Consider the following 14755-nt stretch of genomic DNA (forward strand, 5'->3'; position numbering starts at 1 on the left):
TAAATACCTCGCTTGTGAATGTTTGCTCATAACGCTTATCAAAGACACCTCTAACTTTAGAGAGCCTGACAAGATCTCCCTTTTTAAATTTCAAGGGCTTTTTTCTACAAGGAATAGTAGAAGTGCCATATAGGTTTTGAAATACTAACGCTACATTGTCCGAATTTACTTGATTAGGGGACATTTTTATGGAACGGTGGTAGCTAGTGTTATAGCTATGTAATAAATCCTGCAGCACATCGATATATCTACGTGTATTTGCAGCGGTGAAATATCTATACATTTTACTTTTAAGAGTTCTATTAAACCTTTCACACACTGAGGCTTTTAGATCGCTGCCTGTAGCAAAATGATTTATACCATGCTTTTTCATTAAAGATTGAAAACTGGAATTAAAAAATTCCTTACCACTATCTGTCTGTAGCTTTTGAGGAATTTGGCTATCTTTTAAGACAGACTCAAAAGCCTTAGTGACATGAGCTCCTGTTTTGTTTTTCAGGGCTCTTGCATAGGCTTTTTTAGAGAAAACATCTATAACTGTAAGTAAATATTGATAGCCATCGTTATGCTCGGCTAACGCTCGCATGTCACAAAGGTCTGCCTGAAATTGATTAAGAGGTCTGGGGACAAACACACGGTTTCTCGGAAATCGCAGACGTGCAGCTCGGTGTAGGGTGTAAGCATCCTGTTCTGCGAGGAAATTTTGAGCTGTTTGCGCGTTAATCTTTGTACCAGTTTCATTCTGCATGCCTTTAATCAATTTTTGCACTGCGCAAAAACTACCGGGGTGAGAGGGGTCGTAATATGCCCGTTTCAATAGAATCTGTTCTGCCATGTGTGTTCTTTGAAGTTATGTTTAACTATGGTTTTATTTCATGATCGAGCAGTTACTTATCTCATGTAACCAGTTCATGGAAATATTTTATTTCTTGTAATTAAAAACATTACACTTTTTGATTCTAATAAAAAACAAAAATAAATGAGTTTGATTGTTGCAATGCTTTTCCAAAAAGGTTTTACTTCATGTAAAGGTTTTCCAAAAACAATTTATTTCTTGTAATGAAAAACAATACATTTGAACGAGTAAAAACAAATAATGAGTTTGATTGTTGCAATGCTTTTCCAAAAAGGTTTTATTTGATGCAACGTTTTTCCAAAAACAATTTATTTGATGTAATGAAAAAACAAAAAACAAAAAAAACATTACATCTCAAACGAGTAAAAACAAACAAACAAAAACTTAACAGTAAGAAAACTTAACAGTAAGAAAAAATAATAGGAAAGAGAAGAAAAACAAATACTAGGACAGCCACAGTGAGTAATTGTCATCTAACACTTGATCAATTATTGTGCGGGTAACTTCAGTGACGCTAGCATCAATATCTTGGAGTGCAGTCTCTATGTCGCGGGCATCTCGGAGTTCAAAGAGATAGGCTTGGGCCACACCTCTGACTTGCTCCGATGGTGGTGAAAAGCCTTCTAACCGTAAAATTCGTAATAATGTGTTGGTGAAATGTCCATTCCATAATCTTTTGCAGAGTTCATCATAGTACTTGAAAAAGTAATATTTTTCCAGCGGGAAAAAGACAAGAATGGCGCCTCTGTGAGGGTGGAGACTGCGCATCCTTGACACACGTCTTGTCGGTGTTTCTGGAGTAGCGACATGACAAGGTACTTGAGAGTTAGTTTTATAAGTTCAAAAACGGCTGTGGGGAGTAGAGTAGCGGCCTCATCGATGTCCAGGGATGAAGATTGTCCACTGCTCACCCCAGGGTGGGGATCATTGTCTTCAGGCTCTCTGAAAAGAGCCCGGCACACAGGGTCACCCAAAGCCCAGAGCGAGACACCGGAGACTGAGTTGTTTACCGGGGTCTGTTCGGGTGACTGCCATCCGAGAGCAGGGTGGCTGGGCGAGTTCCAGCCTTGAGGTGATGAAGGCAGGAGCGGCGAATCTGCAAGCATAGCGGCCGGAGAGGATGAGGCCTGATGGGGACTGGGCGCTGGAGTAGAAGCAGCTGCTGGCCGAAAGGATGCTGGGGTTAGAGCAGAGGGAGTTCCAGAGCTGTGGTGACTCATGGCTGTTTTTACAGACGATGTGGAGGAGACGGTCGTTGCGGTTTTTAAAAGCACTGGGGAGGAGGAGGCGGGGTAAGGGGGACCGGATGAGGGGGCAGGGTTATTTTGAGTGCGGGGGGGTTATTTCCAACCAGGACCAACTCAGAGGTACGTGTACTTAGCTTAAAAAGCTCTAAAATTCTGCCGTTCTTTTCCCCCACCATCTTCAGCCAGTCTTGAATGGGAATCCGAAGCAATGTGTTGAAAACACCGGAGTGGGTGTTCGTAAGCTCCAGCACGAACTCATCCTTGCCGGCATTTTCTGCTGTCTGACGACTGGCCTTACAGACCCACCTGCAAAACGGCGTGCTCTTAGTCTCCCACTGCGCATATGTCACGGTTTTTCTCACCGCGTTTAAAGGCCGGTGTTGTTGGGTGAATGGTGGAGACGCATGGGCCCCTTTGAAAACACGAGGCGTCTGCGTTTCTTGGTCCCTTGTTCGCGGTTGCTGGGAGCTCGTATCCTGCAGGCTCTTCTGGATTTCAGGGGTCGCGATGAGGGTCAAAACAGCCCAATCAGAGGAGCTAAAAGCAATCCGTGGTGTCAGCGGGCCAAAACTTTCACCTGCTTTTAGCTGGTAGAAATAGATTTGGGGGTGTCATGGCGTAGTGAGAGGACGTGTATGGTGGCTGCTCCCTACAATCAGGATAGATAACACCGAAAACTCGTCAACAGACAACTTCACTGAGCAAGACAAAAGTAGTAGGTGAGGAATAAGGCAGAAGGAAGCCAAAATGCCAAGGGGACAGGACAAAGCCACTTCCTCCGCAAAAACAAATACTAACAATGCAACAGGACAAGCTTGCACGAGCCCTGACAGTATAATTAGTGACTCAGCTGGCGAGCTACTAAAAGCTATCGAATTAATGAAAACAGAAATGAAACAAGATAACGAAAGGCTGAGACAAGATATTAACACGCTACAGCAGGAGCTGGGCGGAAAACTTGACAAAATTAAAGAAGACATAAAAACTCTGTCGGAGAGAATGGGGAAGCTGAGGATCGAGTGGGAAATATAGAAGACATGACATTGGAGTTAACTGAAGCGCTCATCCAAAGCTTGACAGCACAGAAGTTAATTCAGAACAAACTGGCGGATTTAGAGTCCAGATCCCGCAGAAATAATATACGCATGTTTGGAGTGGAGGAAGGCGCCGAGGGGAGATCCGTCCAAGACTTTGTCTCGGAGTTACTACAGCACGAAATACTTATCCCAGACGGGCTGGAACTCAAGATCCAGCGGGCCCATCGTATTCCCACACGGAAAGCGCGCCCCGGAGAACTCCCACGCCCGATTCTTATTAATTTCCAGGAATTTACAACGAAAGAACTTATACTTCGAGAAGTTTGGAAGAAGAAGCAAATTCAGGTGAAAGGCAAGATGATTTATTTTGATCATGACTATGCACCAGACATTGTCCAAAAGCGCAAACAATACAGAGAAGTTAAACGGATACTAAAGGATGCGGGTGTGCGCTTCCAAACCCCCTTCACGAGCATGCGGATTCATTGGCGGGACGGAGCCAGATACTACAGCAGTGCACGAGATGCGGCTTTGGAGTTGCAGAGGCGAGGATACGATGTACAGATCCCGGCGGAATCTGAGGAAGAAGACGCAGCGTTAATTAGAAGGTGTCGAGAGTGAAACGGGTCCCAATTTCCAGTCGAGAGCAAACTACTTCCCCGGGGCAGAGAGCTAAAAAAAAGCTGAAGGAATATCAGAGAAATGTTGAGTAGCTCAGGGGACATCTTTCCCCTGTAACTGATTAGAATACCACAGAGCTGCCTCATTAATTCAAAGCACGGGAGGAGCAGCACCGGATGGAGGTAAATACGTTGGACTATAAGATGGGAACAATATTTTTAGTTTTCAAACTTTCTATAGGGCCCTCCCTTTATGGAGGTTTGTACCCTAGACCTACCAACGGGGTCACGGGGGGAGATTGCCCTCTCCAACTGATTGGGAGTCACAAGTTTTTGATTATTTTTTGTTTTATGTGTAGTAATATTGTTTTTTGTTTTTTCAACTCTGAGGGGATGGTTACTGCATATTGTACAAGTCATGAGTGGTGTAGGTAAAATAAACATTATCTCGATCAATATCAACGGTTTGGGGAATCCGGTTAAAAGGAGTAGATTGTTATCTAAATTGAAACGACACAAGGCGCAGATTATATTCATTCAAGAAACTCATATGTCGAAAGAAGAACATGAAAAATTTAAAAAGTTTGGCTATGTAAATATCTTTTACAGCTCATGTAAGAATAGCAGACGAAGAGGAGTTATAACTTTAATTTCTAATATGGTTGATTTTGAAATGTTAGAGGTAATCTGTGATAAGGATGGTAGATATGTCGCTGTTAAAGGAAGGATTAGTAATAATGTGGTATCCCTGATAAATGTGTATGCCCCTCCAGAGGGCAACCCAAAATTCTATCAAAAATTATCAGAAAAAATTATTAATTTTAGTGAAGGGACTCTGATATGTGGGGGCGACTGGAACTGTGTATTAAATCATACTAAAGATACTACAAGCTTAAAAAGACGCAAAAATAAGAAATCTAAGGCTCTTAATTTACTTATAAAAGAAGTAGATCTTTGTGATGTATGGAGAGAGTTACACCCTCTGGAGAAAGACTATACACATTACTCAGTGGCCCATAAGGTACACTCAAGGATAGACTTTTTTTTGATAAACAGAAGCGATAAATATAGAGTCATAGAATGTAGTATCGGTACAGCTGATCTGTCAGACCACAACGCCATACACTTGACTATTCACTTAAATAATCAGAATAAGAAATCATTGTGGAAATTAAATACTGGTATTCTTAACAATGAATCTGTGGTACAAGAGATTAAAAAGAATTACAACTCTGTATTGCTGACAACAAGGATGAACAGATGGATCCAACAATAATTTGGGATACTGTTAAAGTAGTAACTCGAGGGTATCTGATATCAAGGACTACCCATATCAAAAAAAATGAAAAAGCTCACACAATTCAAATTAGAACAACAATTAAGAGATTTAGAAAAAAAACAGCATACAGACTTGACTGCTGATTTGGCTGAAAAGAATTAAAGATGTAAGAAAACAACTAAATGATCTGTCTATGGAGGAAATAGAGAAGAAACTGAGATTCACAAAACAAACATTTTATGAGTCTGGCTCCAAAGCAACCAAAATACTGGCTAAACGGTTAAAATCAATACAAATAAATAATGCAGTTAATAAGATTAGAGATCCAAACACTAAGGAACTACTATATGAACCAATACAGATAAAAATGCCTTTCAAAAATATTATAAAACATTGTATAACCAACCCGATCAGGAAAACGGACAAGAAATTGAAGAGTACTTGGATCAGTTAGACCTTCCTTCTATCGGGATAACTCAAAATGAATTTTTAACTAAACCAATCACTAAAGAAGAACTGGATAAGGCAATAAGGAGATTGAAACCTAACAAAAGTCCAGGGAGTGATGGATACCCCAATGAGTGGTATAAAACTTTTAAAGAGGACCTGGCTCCTATTTTGATAAATTCTTTTAACTGGACACTAAAACACGCTAAAATTCCACCCTCCTGGAAAGAAGCCATTATATCAGTCATACCAAAAGAAGATAAAAACAAGGAATACTGTGAGTCTTATCGTCCAATCTCCATCTTAAATGTGGACTATAAATTATTTACATCCATAATCACAAGACGCTTAGAGCTGTTTCTCCCAGATCTGGTGGATGAAGACCAGACAGGATTCATTAAGGGCGACAAACACAAGATAATATACGGCGCATTATTGCATATAATTAATGAAGTTAATAAAAAGAAAATCCCAACAGTCTTAGTGAGTTTAGATGCTGAAAAGGCCTTTGATAGAGTTTCTTGGATGTTTCTTTTTGCAGTCTTGAAAAGAATGGGCTTCAACAGCCTTTTCATTGAGTGTATACAATCCTTGTACCACAGGCCATTGGCTAGAGTTAAAATAAATGGGGACCTGACAGACAGTTTTGAGCTCTTCAGAGGAACCAGGCAGGGTTGCTGCCTGAGTCCAGCCCTTTTTGCTCTGTACATCGAGCCTTTGGCTCAGTATATACTGACAAAGTGCAGACTTAAAAGGGTTTTAGTTTCTAAAATTGAACAACGAATAGGTCTCTTTGCAGATGATATAATTATATATTTACAGGATCCTGATACGGCCTTTCCCCAACTGATTAAAGCATTAAAATATTTTGGCAAAATTCAGGGTATAAACTAAATATTTTAAAGACCCAAGTACTTTGTGTGAATTATTTCCCCAAAGATTCAATTCAAAATGAATATAAATTAAAATGGGACTCAAATAAGATTAAATACTTAGGTGTCTATCTAACTAGCGAAATAAGTACACTATACTGAGGCAAATTATGTAAAGATAAGTAATATAATTCAAAAGATTTGACTAAATGGGCTCCCCTTGTCATGGACCTTAGTTCAAGAATAGAGGCAATAAAAATGAGTGTACTTCCTCGACTACTGTATCTATTCACTTCATTGCCAGTCCATATACCAGATGCACAATTTGTTAGATGGGATAAATTAGTTAGTAGATTCATATGGAAAGGGGTAAAGCCAAGAATAAGATTTAAAACACTCCAATTAAGAAAAGAAAAGGAGGACTTGCCCTCCCAAATTTCAAGGAATATTTTTATGCAGCCCAACTGAGATATATTGTTTACTGGTGCTCACCGGATTACACCTCAAAATGGAAGTGTATAGAGATAAATTATTGCTCATCATGTGATCCACAAGCAAGATTGGGAGAGGAAACTATACAGCCTACGAACGTAAATCTCATTACTGAATTCACTATTAAACTCTGGTGGATTATAGTGAAGAAATATAGAATTATAGAAGACTGTAAACTATTGATTTGGCCTGCATACTCTCAAAAATTCCAAAGTGGACAATGGGATAGTACATTCTTAAGATGGGTCAATAAAGGAATTACAGCAATGAGCACATTAATAGACGGGAAAACATTCAAATCCTTCGAGAATCTACAGAAACAATTTGGACTGGAAAAATCAGACTTATTTAGGTACTTTCAATTAAGACATTTTTACAATACAGAAATTAGGAAGAAGCTCTTGAGAGAAGGAAGCCATATAATAGAAATAATAACAGGCGCATATAAAAAACTTCCATCAAGAATTTTAACGAAATTATATAATGGTCTGCAAAATTTGAATAGGAATGAAACATTATATATTAAACAAAAGTGGGAATCTGAATTACATCTTGAGTTGTCAGAGGATGACTGGCGATCCGTATGTCTCTCACAGCATAATTCTACCAGCTCTAGACGATGGAGAGAATATGGCTGGAAAAATGTGATTAGGTTCTTTATTACTCCCCATATTAAAAGTAAGCAGCTGAAAATACCCCAACATTGCTGGAGATTATGTGGAGACCGGGACGCCAATCATTCCCATGTGTTTTGGAAGTGTAAACATATCAAACCATATTGGGAAAGTATTGCAGTAACAATGAAGAGAGTGCTGGGGTACGAAGTGCCGTGTGAGGCACGAGTAATGTATTTCGGATTATGGGAAAATGTAAGAAAGGAGGACCAATACTTGTTCAAAATTATGTTGTTGTCAAGCAAAAAGGTAATAACAAAAAACTGGTTGAAAAGTGACCCTTTAAAATTGGAAGAATGGACAGATGTAATCGAGGAAATATATGTAATGGAGAAAATGACCTACACTTTAAGACTGAAATCTGACAAACATCGAAAACAGTGGGCAAAATGGATAGCCTACAAGACTTATTCAGCCCCATAAGGCGGATGGCTGAGCCCCGAGAGAATGGGGCCCCTCTATTCCCCACTTTGCACTCAAATAGGTTATGATTGTGGATGGAACCGGACCTGCCGGTGAGAGGACCGGAACTTGGGCTTTCCTGGCCCCATCTTTATATATATGTGTATATTTACTCTTTATTCTGTCTCCCCCACAGAGTAGGTGTATGTTATAACTTTTAGTTGTTTTTTTTGTTTTTGTTTTTGTTTTTGTGTTTTTGTGTTTTTGTTTTGTTTTGTTTTGTTTTTGTTTTTGTTTTTTTGGTCTTTTTTTTTTGTTTGTATGTTTTTTGTTTTTTTGTTTTGTTTTTTGTTTTTCTGTTCCTTTTCAGACTTTCGTCTGCGTGTACTGTTAATTTGGAAAAGCACAAAATAAAAAGTAAAAAAAAGAAAAAAAGAAATAGATTTGGCTCTCCGGGAGGCTGAAAGCATAGCCCCAAAATCCCCCGGTGTTGAGAGGGATTCTCTCCTCCAAAGGGATAGCAGATGCAGGTTGGACCCTACAAAGATGCAATCGTCTGAGTTGCGCTGGCGTGGCAGAGGCTCTGTAGCTGGTTACGGGGGTCTGAGAGACCACAGTGAGGTTGGTAGGTCTGGTGGCCATGTTGTTTTGTGAAAAAAGGAGAAAACTTGTTTTTCTGAGAGGGAAAAACTGTTAAATTCAACTTGAAATGTGAGATTATTTATCCTGATGCAGGTGAGAGAATAGACCTATCGCTGAGAAGATAAATCGGGCCTGTATCCAATTGGGTGAGTAGGGTGCGAATGGATCCGCCCCTTTGTTATGTGATTGTCAGCGGGGCAGTAAGGTTTACCTGGTATGATTGATATGCACACAGGTAAAAGTGACGCCAATTGTTTTAGTGGTCTGACGACGGGGGTAATATTGTGGATTCGGTCTGAGTGGATTCGGTCTGAGTGGATTCGGTCTGAGTACCGCTAATTGTTTTAGTGGTCTGGTGACGGGGGTAATATTGTGGATTCGGTCTGAGTGGATTCGGTCTGAGTGGATTCGGTCTGAGTACCGCTAATTGTTTTAGTGGTCTGGTGGACGGGGTAATATTGTGGATTCGGTCTGAGTGGATTCGGTCTGAGTGGATTCGGTCTGAGTACCGCTAATTGTTTTAGTGGTCTGGCGACGGGGGTAATATTGTGGATTCGGTCTGAGTGGATTCAGTCTGAGTGGAGGTAGTTGTCCACGCGTCCGAAGTCAGACGGCTTGTGAGAGAGGACGCCAGTCTTAACCTGAGCGGGGGGATCGTGAAAATCCAAGCTGAGCGCGATTGGGTGAGCGGGGTGCGAATGGAGCCGCCCCTTTGTTATGTGATTGGCAGCGGGGCACCTGGGAGGCGGAGTGGATCTCCGGCGCAAATTTCAAAGGAAGACCCAGAATCATTAAGCAGTAGATGGTGGAGCGAACAATAAGGAAAAAGAGACTGCTCTGGTTGCGGGCCGGTGCGGCTCGGAGCGAAGGGAGAACTTAGACTCTGAGCGGAATTTGAGAAAAAAAAAAGACTAAGGCTTTGGTTTCAGGATTTGCCCTGTTATCGAGTATAAGGTTTTGGGTATACGGGGGTTCCCTACAGGTTATTTCTAGGGGTTTTTTGTTTTGCGTATTTTGGAGAGAAACCGCGGAGGTTTTTTGTTTTGTTTTGTTTTTCAGGAGGATTCGCCGGTTATGTGCCTAAGGATCGCGAGTAAGAACTTAGACACGGAGCTAGTGATAGGGCTGTTTTTTGAGAAAAAAGACTAAGGATTTGGTTTCAGGATTTCCCCTGTTATCGAGTATAAGGCTTGGGGATAGGAGGGTGCCTACAGGTTATTTCTAGGGGTTTTGGAGAAAAACGCGGAGGGTTTTTGAGGAGTTTGTCCCTGCTTATTTGTCTAAGGATCGGGTGGGACCCGCGGAGATCGCGAGTGTTTTTTTGTGACTCTGAGTTTGATTTTAAATTTCTTTGTTTGGATTAAACAAATGCATATAAATTGAAATAAACTTTTCCCACAAGGCATGCACCCTGTATGTCTGGCCATACTGAACGTTACAAAAGCACAAGTTTAACTAAGCACATTTATACTGGTTTAACACATTTTCACCCATAAACACGGTCCCAGAGACACAGGCCCGGTCCCGAGTCAGGCGCGCGCGCGAGCGCCGCTTAGACACACAGGCGCGCACTGCGCACTCATGCGCTGTCATGCGCTGACCCACCACCAGATGGCGTTTCTTTAGGGAAAAAGGAAAACGTTTTTATTGGATTAAAAAATAAAAGAGTGCTATTTGATATAAAAACTTTTCTAAAATAAGCAATTAGTTCTTATTTTGGGGAAGAAAAGCAATGAACTAGCATATTTTGGATGAATATCATAATTTTATGAAAATCATAATTTTATGAATATCATATTTTATGAATATCATAATTAAATTATTATCATAATTTAATTACTTCCTGAGCTCATGAATAATTCATAGAACCTAACACTCAAAAAGCTCATGAATATTTTTGACAGAAGGGGTATAATATCACTCTCTGTGGTGCAACGGATGAAAAATCTCACGGTTCGGATCGGATCACGGTTTTAAAGTCACGGATCGGATCAATTTTCGGATCAGCAAAAATAGAAAAAAAAGACAAAAATTCTACTCGCCGTTTACTTAAGTATTTTTTGCCTATTAAAAACATTCAACTGAAGACTCATTCCACGCACTTATATAAAAACTAATTAAGGTGCAATATGGACATTATTGACCATGCTGGGTATCCTCTGCATCCTCTGCACACGGCCATAAACAACCAGAGGAGTCTGTTCAGTGACAGGTTGCTTCTCCCAAAGTCAAGGACCAGCAGACTTAAAAAGTCCTTTGTCCCACACACCAACAAACTGTTTAACTCCTCGCTGGAGGGGAAACGGGGACAGAGGAGGGGGGAACAAGTAGCTGTAGTGCCTTTTCACTGTGCAATAGTTTTTGTTAATATCCAACAGTGTAATAGACTCACAATACTTAAAATGTGCCGTCCCCTTGTATTCTTATTCCTATTTATTCTATTTATCCATTTTGTATTCTCTGTATTTGTATATTTCTGCTCACATTCTGCAACTTCTGTGGGTGCTGTGCTACTGGAAACTGAATTTCAGTTTGAACCCACCCGAGGGATAAATAAAGTTTCATCTAATCTAATGTAATCTATAGGGCAGTGCAGGGCTTTGTATCTACCACTCCGCTGTGATATAACGAGCGGTCACGGTCACGTGGCTTTCCGTTGCCCTGGAGCTCCACCCATTTGTAGTTAGAGCAACAGAAGATGCCTGGGACAGTTCAGCCATAACTTTAAACTTCTCCTGCTCATACATGCTTGGAACGATCTTGTCACTGAAGTGGACGCGCAACGAGATATCATAGCGTGGCTCAAGCACGTTCATCACAGTTTAAACCCCTTGTTTTGCACAACAGACGACGGCCTCCCGTCTGCAGCTAAACACCACATTAGCTTTTGTAATAGCTTTAGCCCGGTCGGACTGGGCAGCAAAGGGCTGTTTAAATGCCGCAAACTCCTCTGCTCCGCTACTTGGACCGCTAGCGCTGATCATAACTACCGCTTGACAGACTGACCGCGCGCACCATACAAATACTTTTTTTTTCTTTTTCGAATCTTCGGATCACGTGCGTACCGAACTGTGGAGTGGGATTGGTTCGGATTTCGGATCAACCGTGATCCGTTGCACCACTAGACCTAACTATATGCTTTAGCAAAAAGAAACATTTAAAGTCTACTCTATATAGTGTCTGTCTCCCTAATCTAAACTGGAACCTCACATGTCTGAATTTACAGTTATTTTTTGATTTTGATATACTGTATTAAAAGAACTGACTTAAAATGAGACAGAAAAGTTCGAGTTAAAGTCATATTTCTTACTGTAACAACCACAAACATGTTTAATGAATCATTTTAACCATAACTTGAAATGCAAAAATAAATTGTGCATTTTAAAAATATATGCACAAGTTTTGCAAAACTCAAAATTACATGCAGCTATTTAGCTAAAAATGCAGCCTATGTGTTTTTTCTATAACCATTTCAAACTATTGCCAGAACAATCAGGTGTTCTGCATCAAATAATATGCCACACAAATTATTTGTGCCACTCCCAAAAAAATTGTGTCCACCATTAGAAAGAGGAGCACATCACAAGCTGATACCTGCACCTGCTGGCCTGACAACAGTTGTATCACTCCTCCTCTTTTCCACCTGATAACAGCGTTTACACTGCAGTCTGTCTTTGGTGGCTTATTGGTAGCAACTGTGACAATTAGCAGTTGATTCATTGTTCTGACACACAAAACAAAACTAATGACAACACTACACACTAAAAACACAAAACAGTAACTACACACTCCAAATATTCTAAACATTCCAAATCTCTCACATCTCAAAGGAGATCAAAGGAGACAAGGCAGTATCAAGGTTATGGGAGAGTGAGAGAAAATATTGGAAAAACTGAGTTTGAAATAGCAAAGCTTGTAGACAGAGTCTAAAACTTTAATTTATTACATTCAACACGCTAAACTTTCAGGATTAAATTAATTGTACTGTTTGGTTAGTGGATACTAACCAACTAACTCACAGGTATGTGATTATATGTGATGACATAGGGTGAGGTCAGTGGATTGTCAGTGTTTTTCTTTTGGGTACAGGAGTCTCAGAAATGATGCTCATATATAAGGATCTCCTTATATAGACACAGTAGTAGTGGGAAAATCTCAGGATTGCAGAAGCTAATATGTATGTAAACACATAATTAGATAACATAGTTATCAAATAGTGAGCCGTCTGAGGTCTGTCATCATATGTGCTATTTTTTTAAGGTGTAGGACTTACAGTGGCTTGCAAAAGTATTCGGCCCCCTTGAACTTTTCCACATTTTGTCACATTACAGCCACAAACATGAATCAATTTTATTGGAATTCCACATGAAAGACCAATACAAAGTGGTGTACACGTGAGAAGTGGAACGAAAATCATACATGATTCCAAACATTTTTTACAAATAAATAACTGAAATAATTATTCAGCCCCCTGAGTCAATACTTTGTAGAACCACCTTTTGCTGCAATTACAGCTCCCAGTCTTTTAGGGTATGTCTCTACCAGCTTTGCACATCTAGAGACTGAAATCCTTGCCCATTCTTCTTTGCAAAACAGCAGTTTTCAGATCTTGCCACAATACAATACAATAATACAACATAAATATTTTATGTGTCAATATGCAATGTGAAGATATGCTCATTGCCTACTAGAATATTTACACGTTTACATTGCAGTGGCAGAATTTTGGCCCACTCAGACCTGAGCCAGTAAAATGTACTGTTGTGTACTTGAGAAACTTGAAATTCAAGAAAGGCTTGATCCACATCCAAACTATCGAGCAATTGTGTTCTTTTACAAGTGCACCTCTATATTTAAAACTAAGACAAAACAAAATAATGATATATATAGATTTGACAGTACAATGTTTTAGATTTTTTTTGTATCAATAGATAGTATACTTTTTGTGAATGTTTTTGACAACCATAATTCTTTAGTTAAAACCAGGTGTCCTGAAAGCCTGAACACCCGATAGTTAAGCAACAAAAATAATTTCTAATGAATGCATATTAGGCCTTAACATACTGTATAAATGTTTCAGTTAATTCTGTTAATTTCAGTTAATTCTGTGATTCTGGAGAGTCCACCTTTCCCTGTCATGGAGGGTGAAACTGTCACCCTGCGCTGTAAAAAGAAAGGAGCTCTTCTAAACCACATAGCTGATTTCTATAAAGATGACCTGAAAATTGGAACTGGCTATTCTGGGAAGATGATCATTCACAATGTATCCAGGTCTGACGAAGGACTCTACAAATGTATAATCTCTGGAGCTGGAGAATCACCAGAGAGTTTGTTGATTGTGAAAGAACAAAAAGCAGAGGGTAATAAGTCTTGAATTTAATATGTTCTGTATATTATATTGTGAAGTGTAATTATAGGCTTCATCATTTAATAATTGAACAAAATTGTGTACTGTAATTTGTTTTTGGTTTATCTTTTGTTATTTTAGTTATTTGATTCTGCCTGTAGTCAAAAATTAGCGTATCTTAAAACTGAATAAACTGAAAATTGCATTCAGTTTAGATGGGTTGCCAGTGACCTAATGAATGTTAGAAGGTTAAATTATATAAATATTGATAAGCCCTATCTTGTTTAGTTGTTGCTTTAATCCTGGAGACTCCTGCTCATCCTGTGATGGAGGGCGAATCTATGACTCTGCACTGCAAAACCAAAATGGTTAGTGCCAGCCTTGCTGCTGTCTTCTATAAGGATGACATCTTCATTGGTACCAACTCTATGGGAAACATGACCATTAGCACAGTCTACAAGTCTCATGAAGGATTCTACAAGTGCAGAATATCAGGAGTTGGAGAATCATCAGAAAGTTGGCTGTCTGTCCAAGGTGAGGTATAAACATGTTTCAAAATAAAATCCTTACATTTGATACTTATATCTGGTCACTTTGTAGTAAACTTATATAATAAACTTTATTGATCACATTTAAACTTGACAAACCTAAATCATTTTAGTCATACCGGGAGCATTGTCAGTTTTGTCAGCTGTGTCACTGTTCTGTCCAGCCATGTAAGCATTGCTCAAAATAACACATAGGCTGGTAGGATTTTAAATTAAAGGATTAGCAAAATCTACATTAGGAGATAAATGGTCATGAATTCTGAAAAGCACGCTTTATCATTCAATATTATTA

General features: G+C 39.6%; 1 protein-coding gene across 1 annotated transcript; it reads right to left on the bottom strand.

Moving 5' to 3' along the window:
- Positions 1-1822: 1822 nt before the first annotated feature.
- LOC120433925 lies at positions 1823-8810 on the bottom strand. Its single transcript, XM_039601026.1, has 3 exons — positions 8371-8810; positions 2218-2705; positions 1823-2129 (listed from the first exon to the last, which is right to left on the bottom strand). The coding sequence occupies exons 1-3, from the start codon at positions 8566-8568 to the stop codon at positions 1823-1825; spliced, it is 993 nt and encodes a 330-aa protein (XP_039456960.1). The 5' UTR covers positions 8569-8810.
- Positions 8811-14755: the final 5945 nt, after the last annotated feature.

The sequence above is a fragment of the Oreochromis aureus genome, linkage group 3 (assembly GCF_013358895.1).
Source record: "Oreochromis aureus strain Israel breed Guangdong linkage group 3, ZZ_aureus, whole genome shotgun sequence".
Taxonomy (NCBI): domain Eukaryota; kingdom Metazoa; phylum Chordata; class Actinopteri; order Cichliformes; family Cichlidae; genus Oreochromis; species Oreochromis aureus.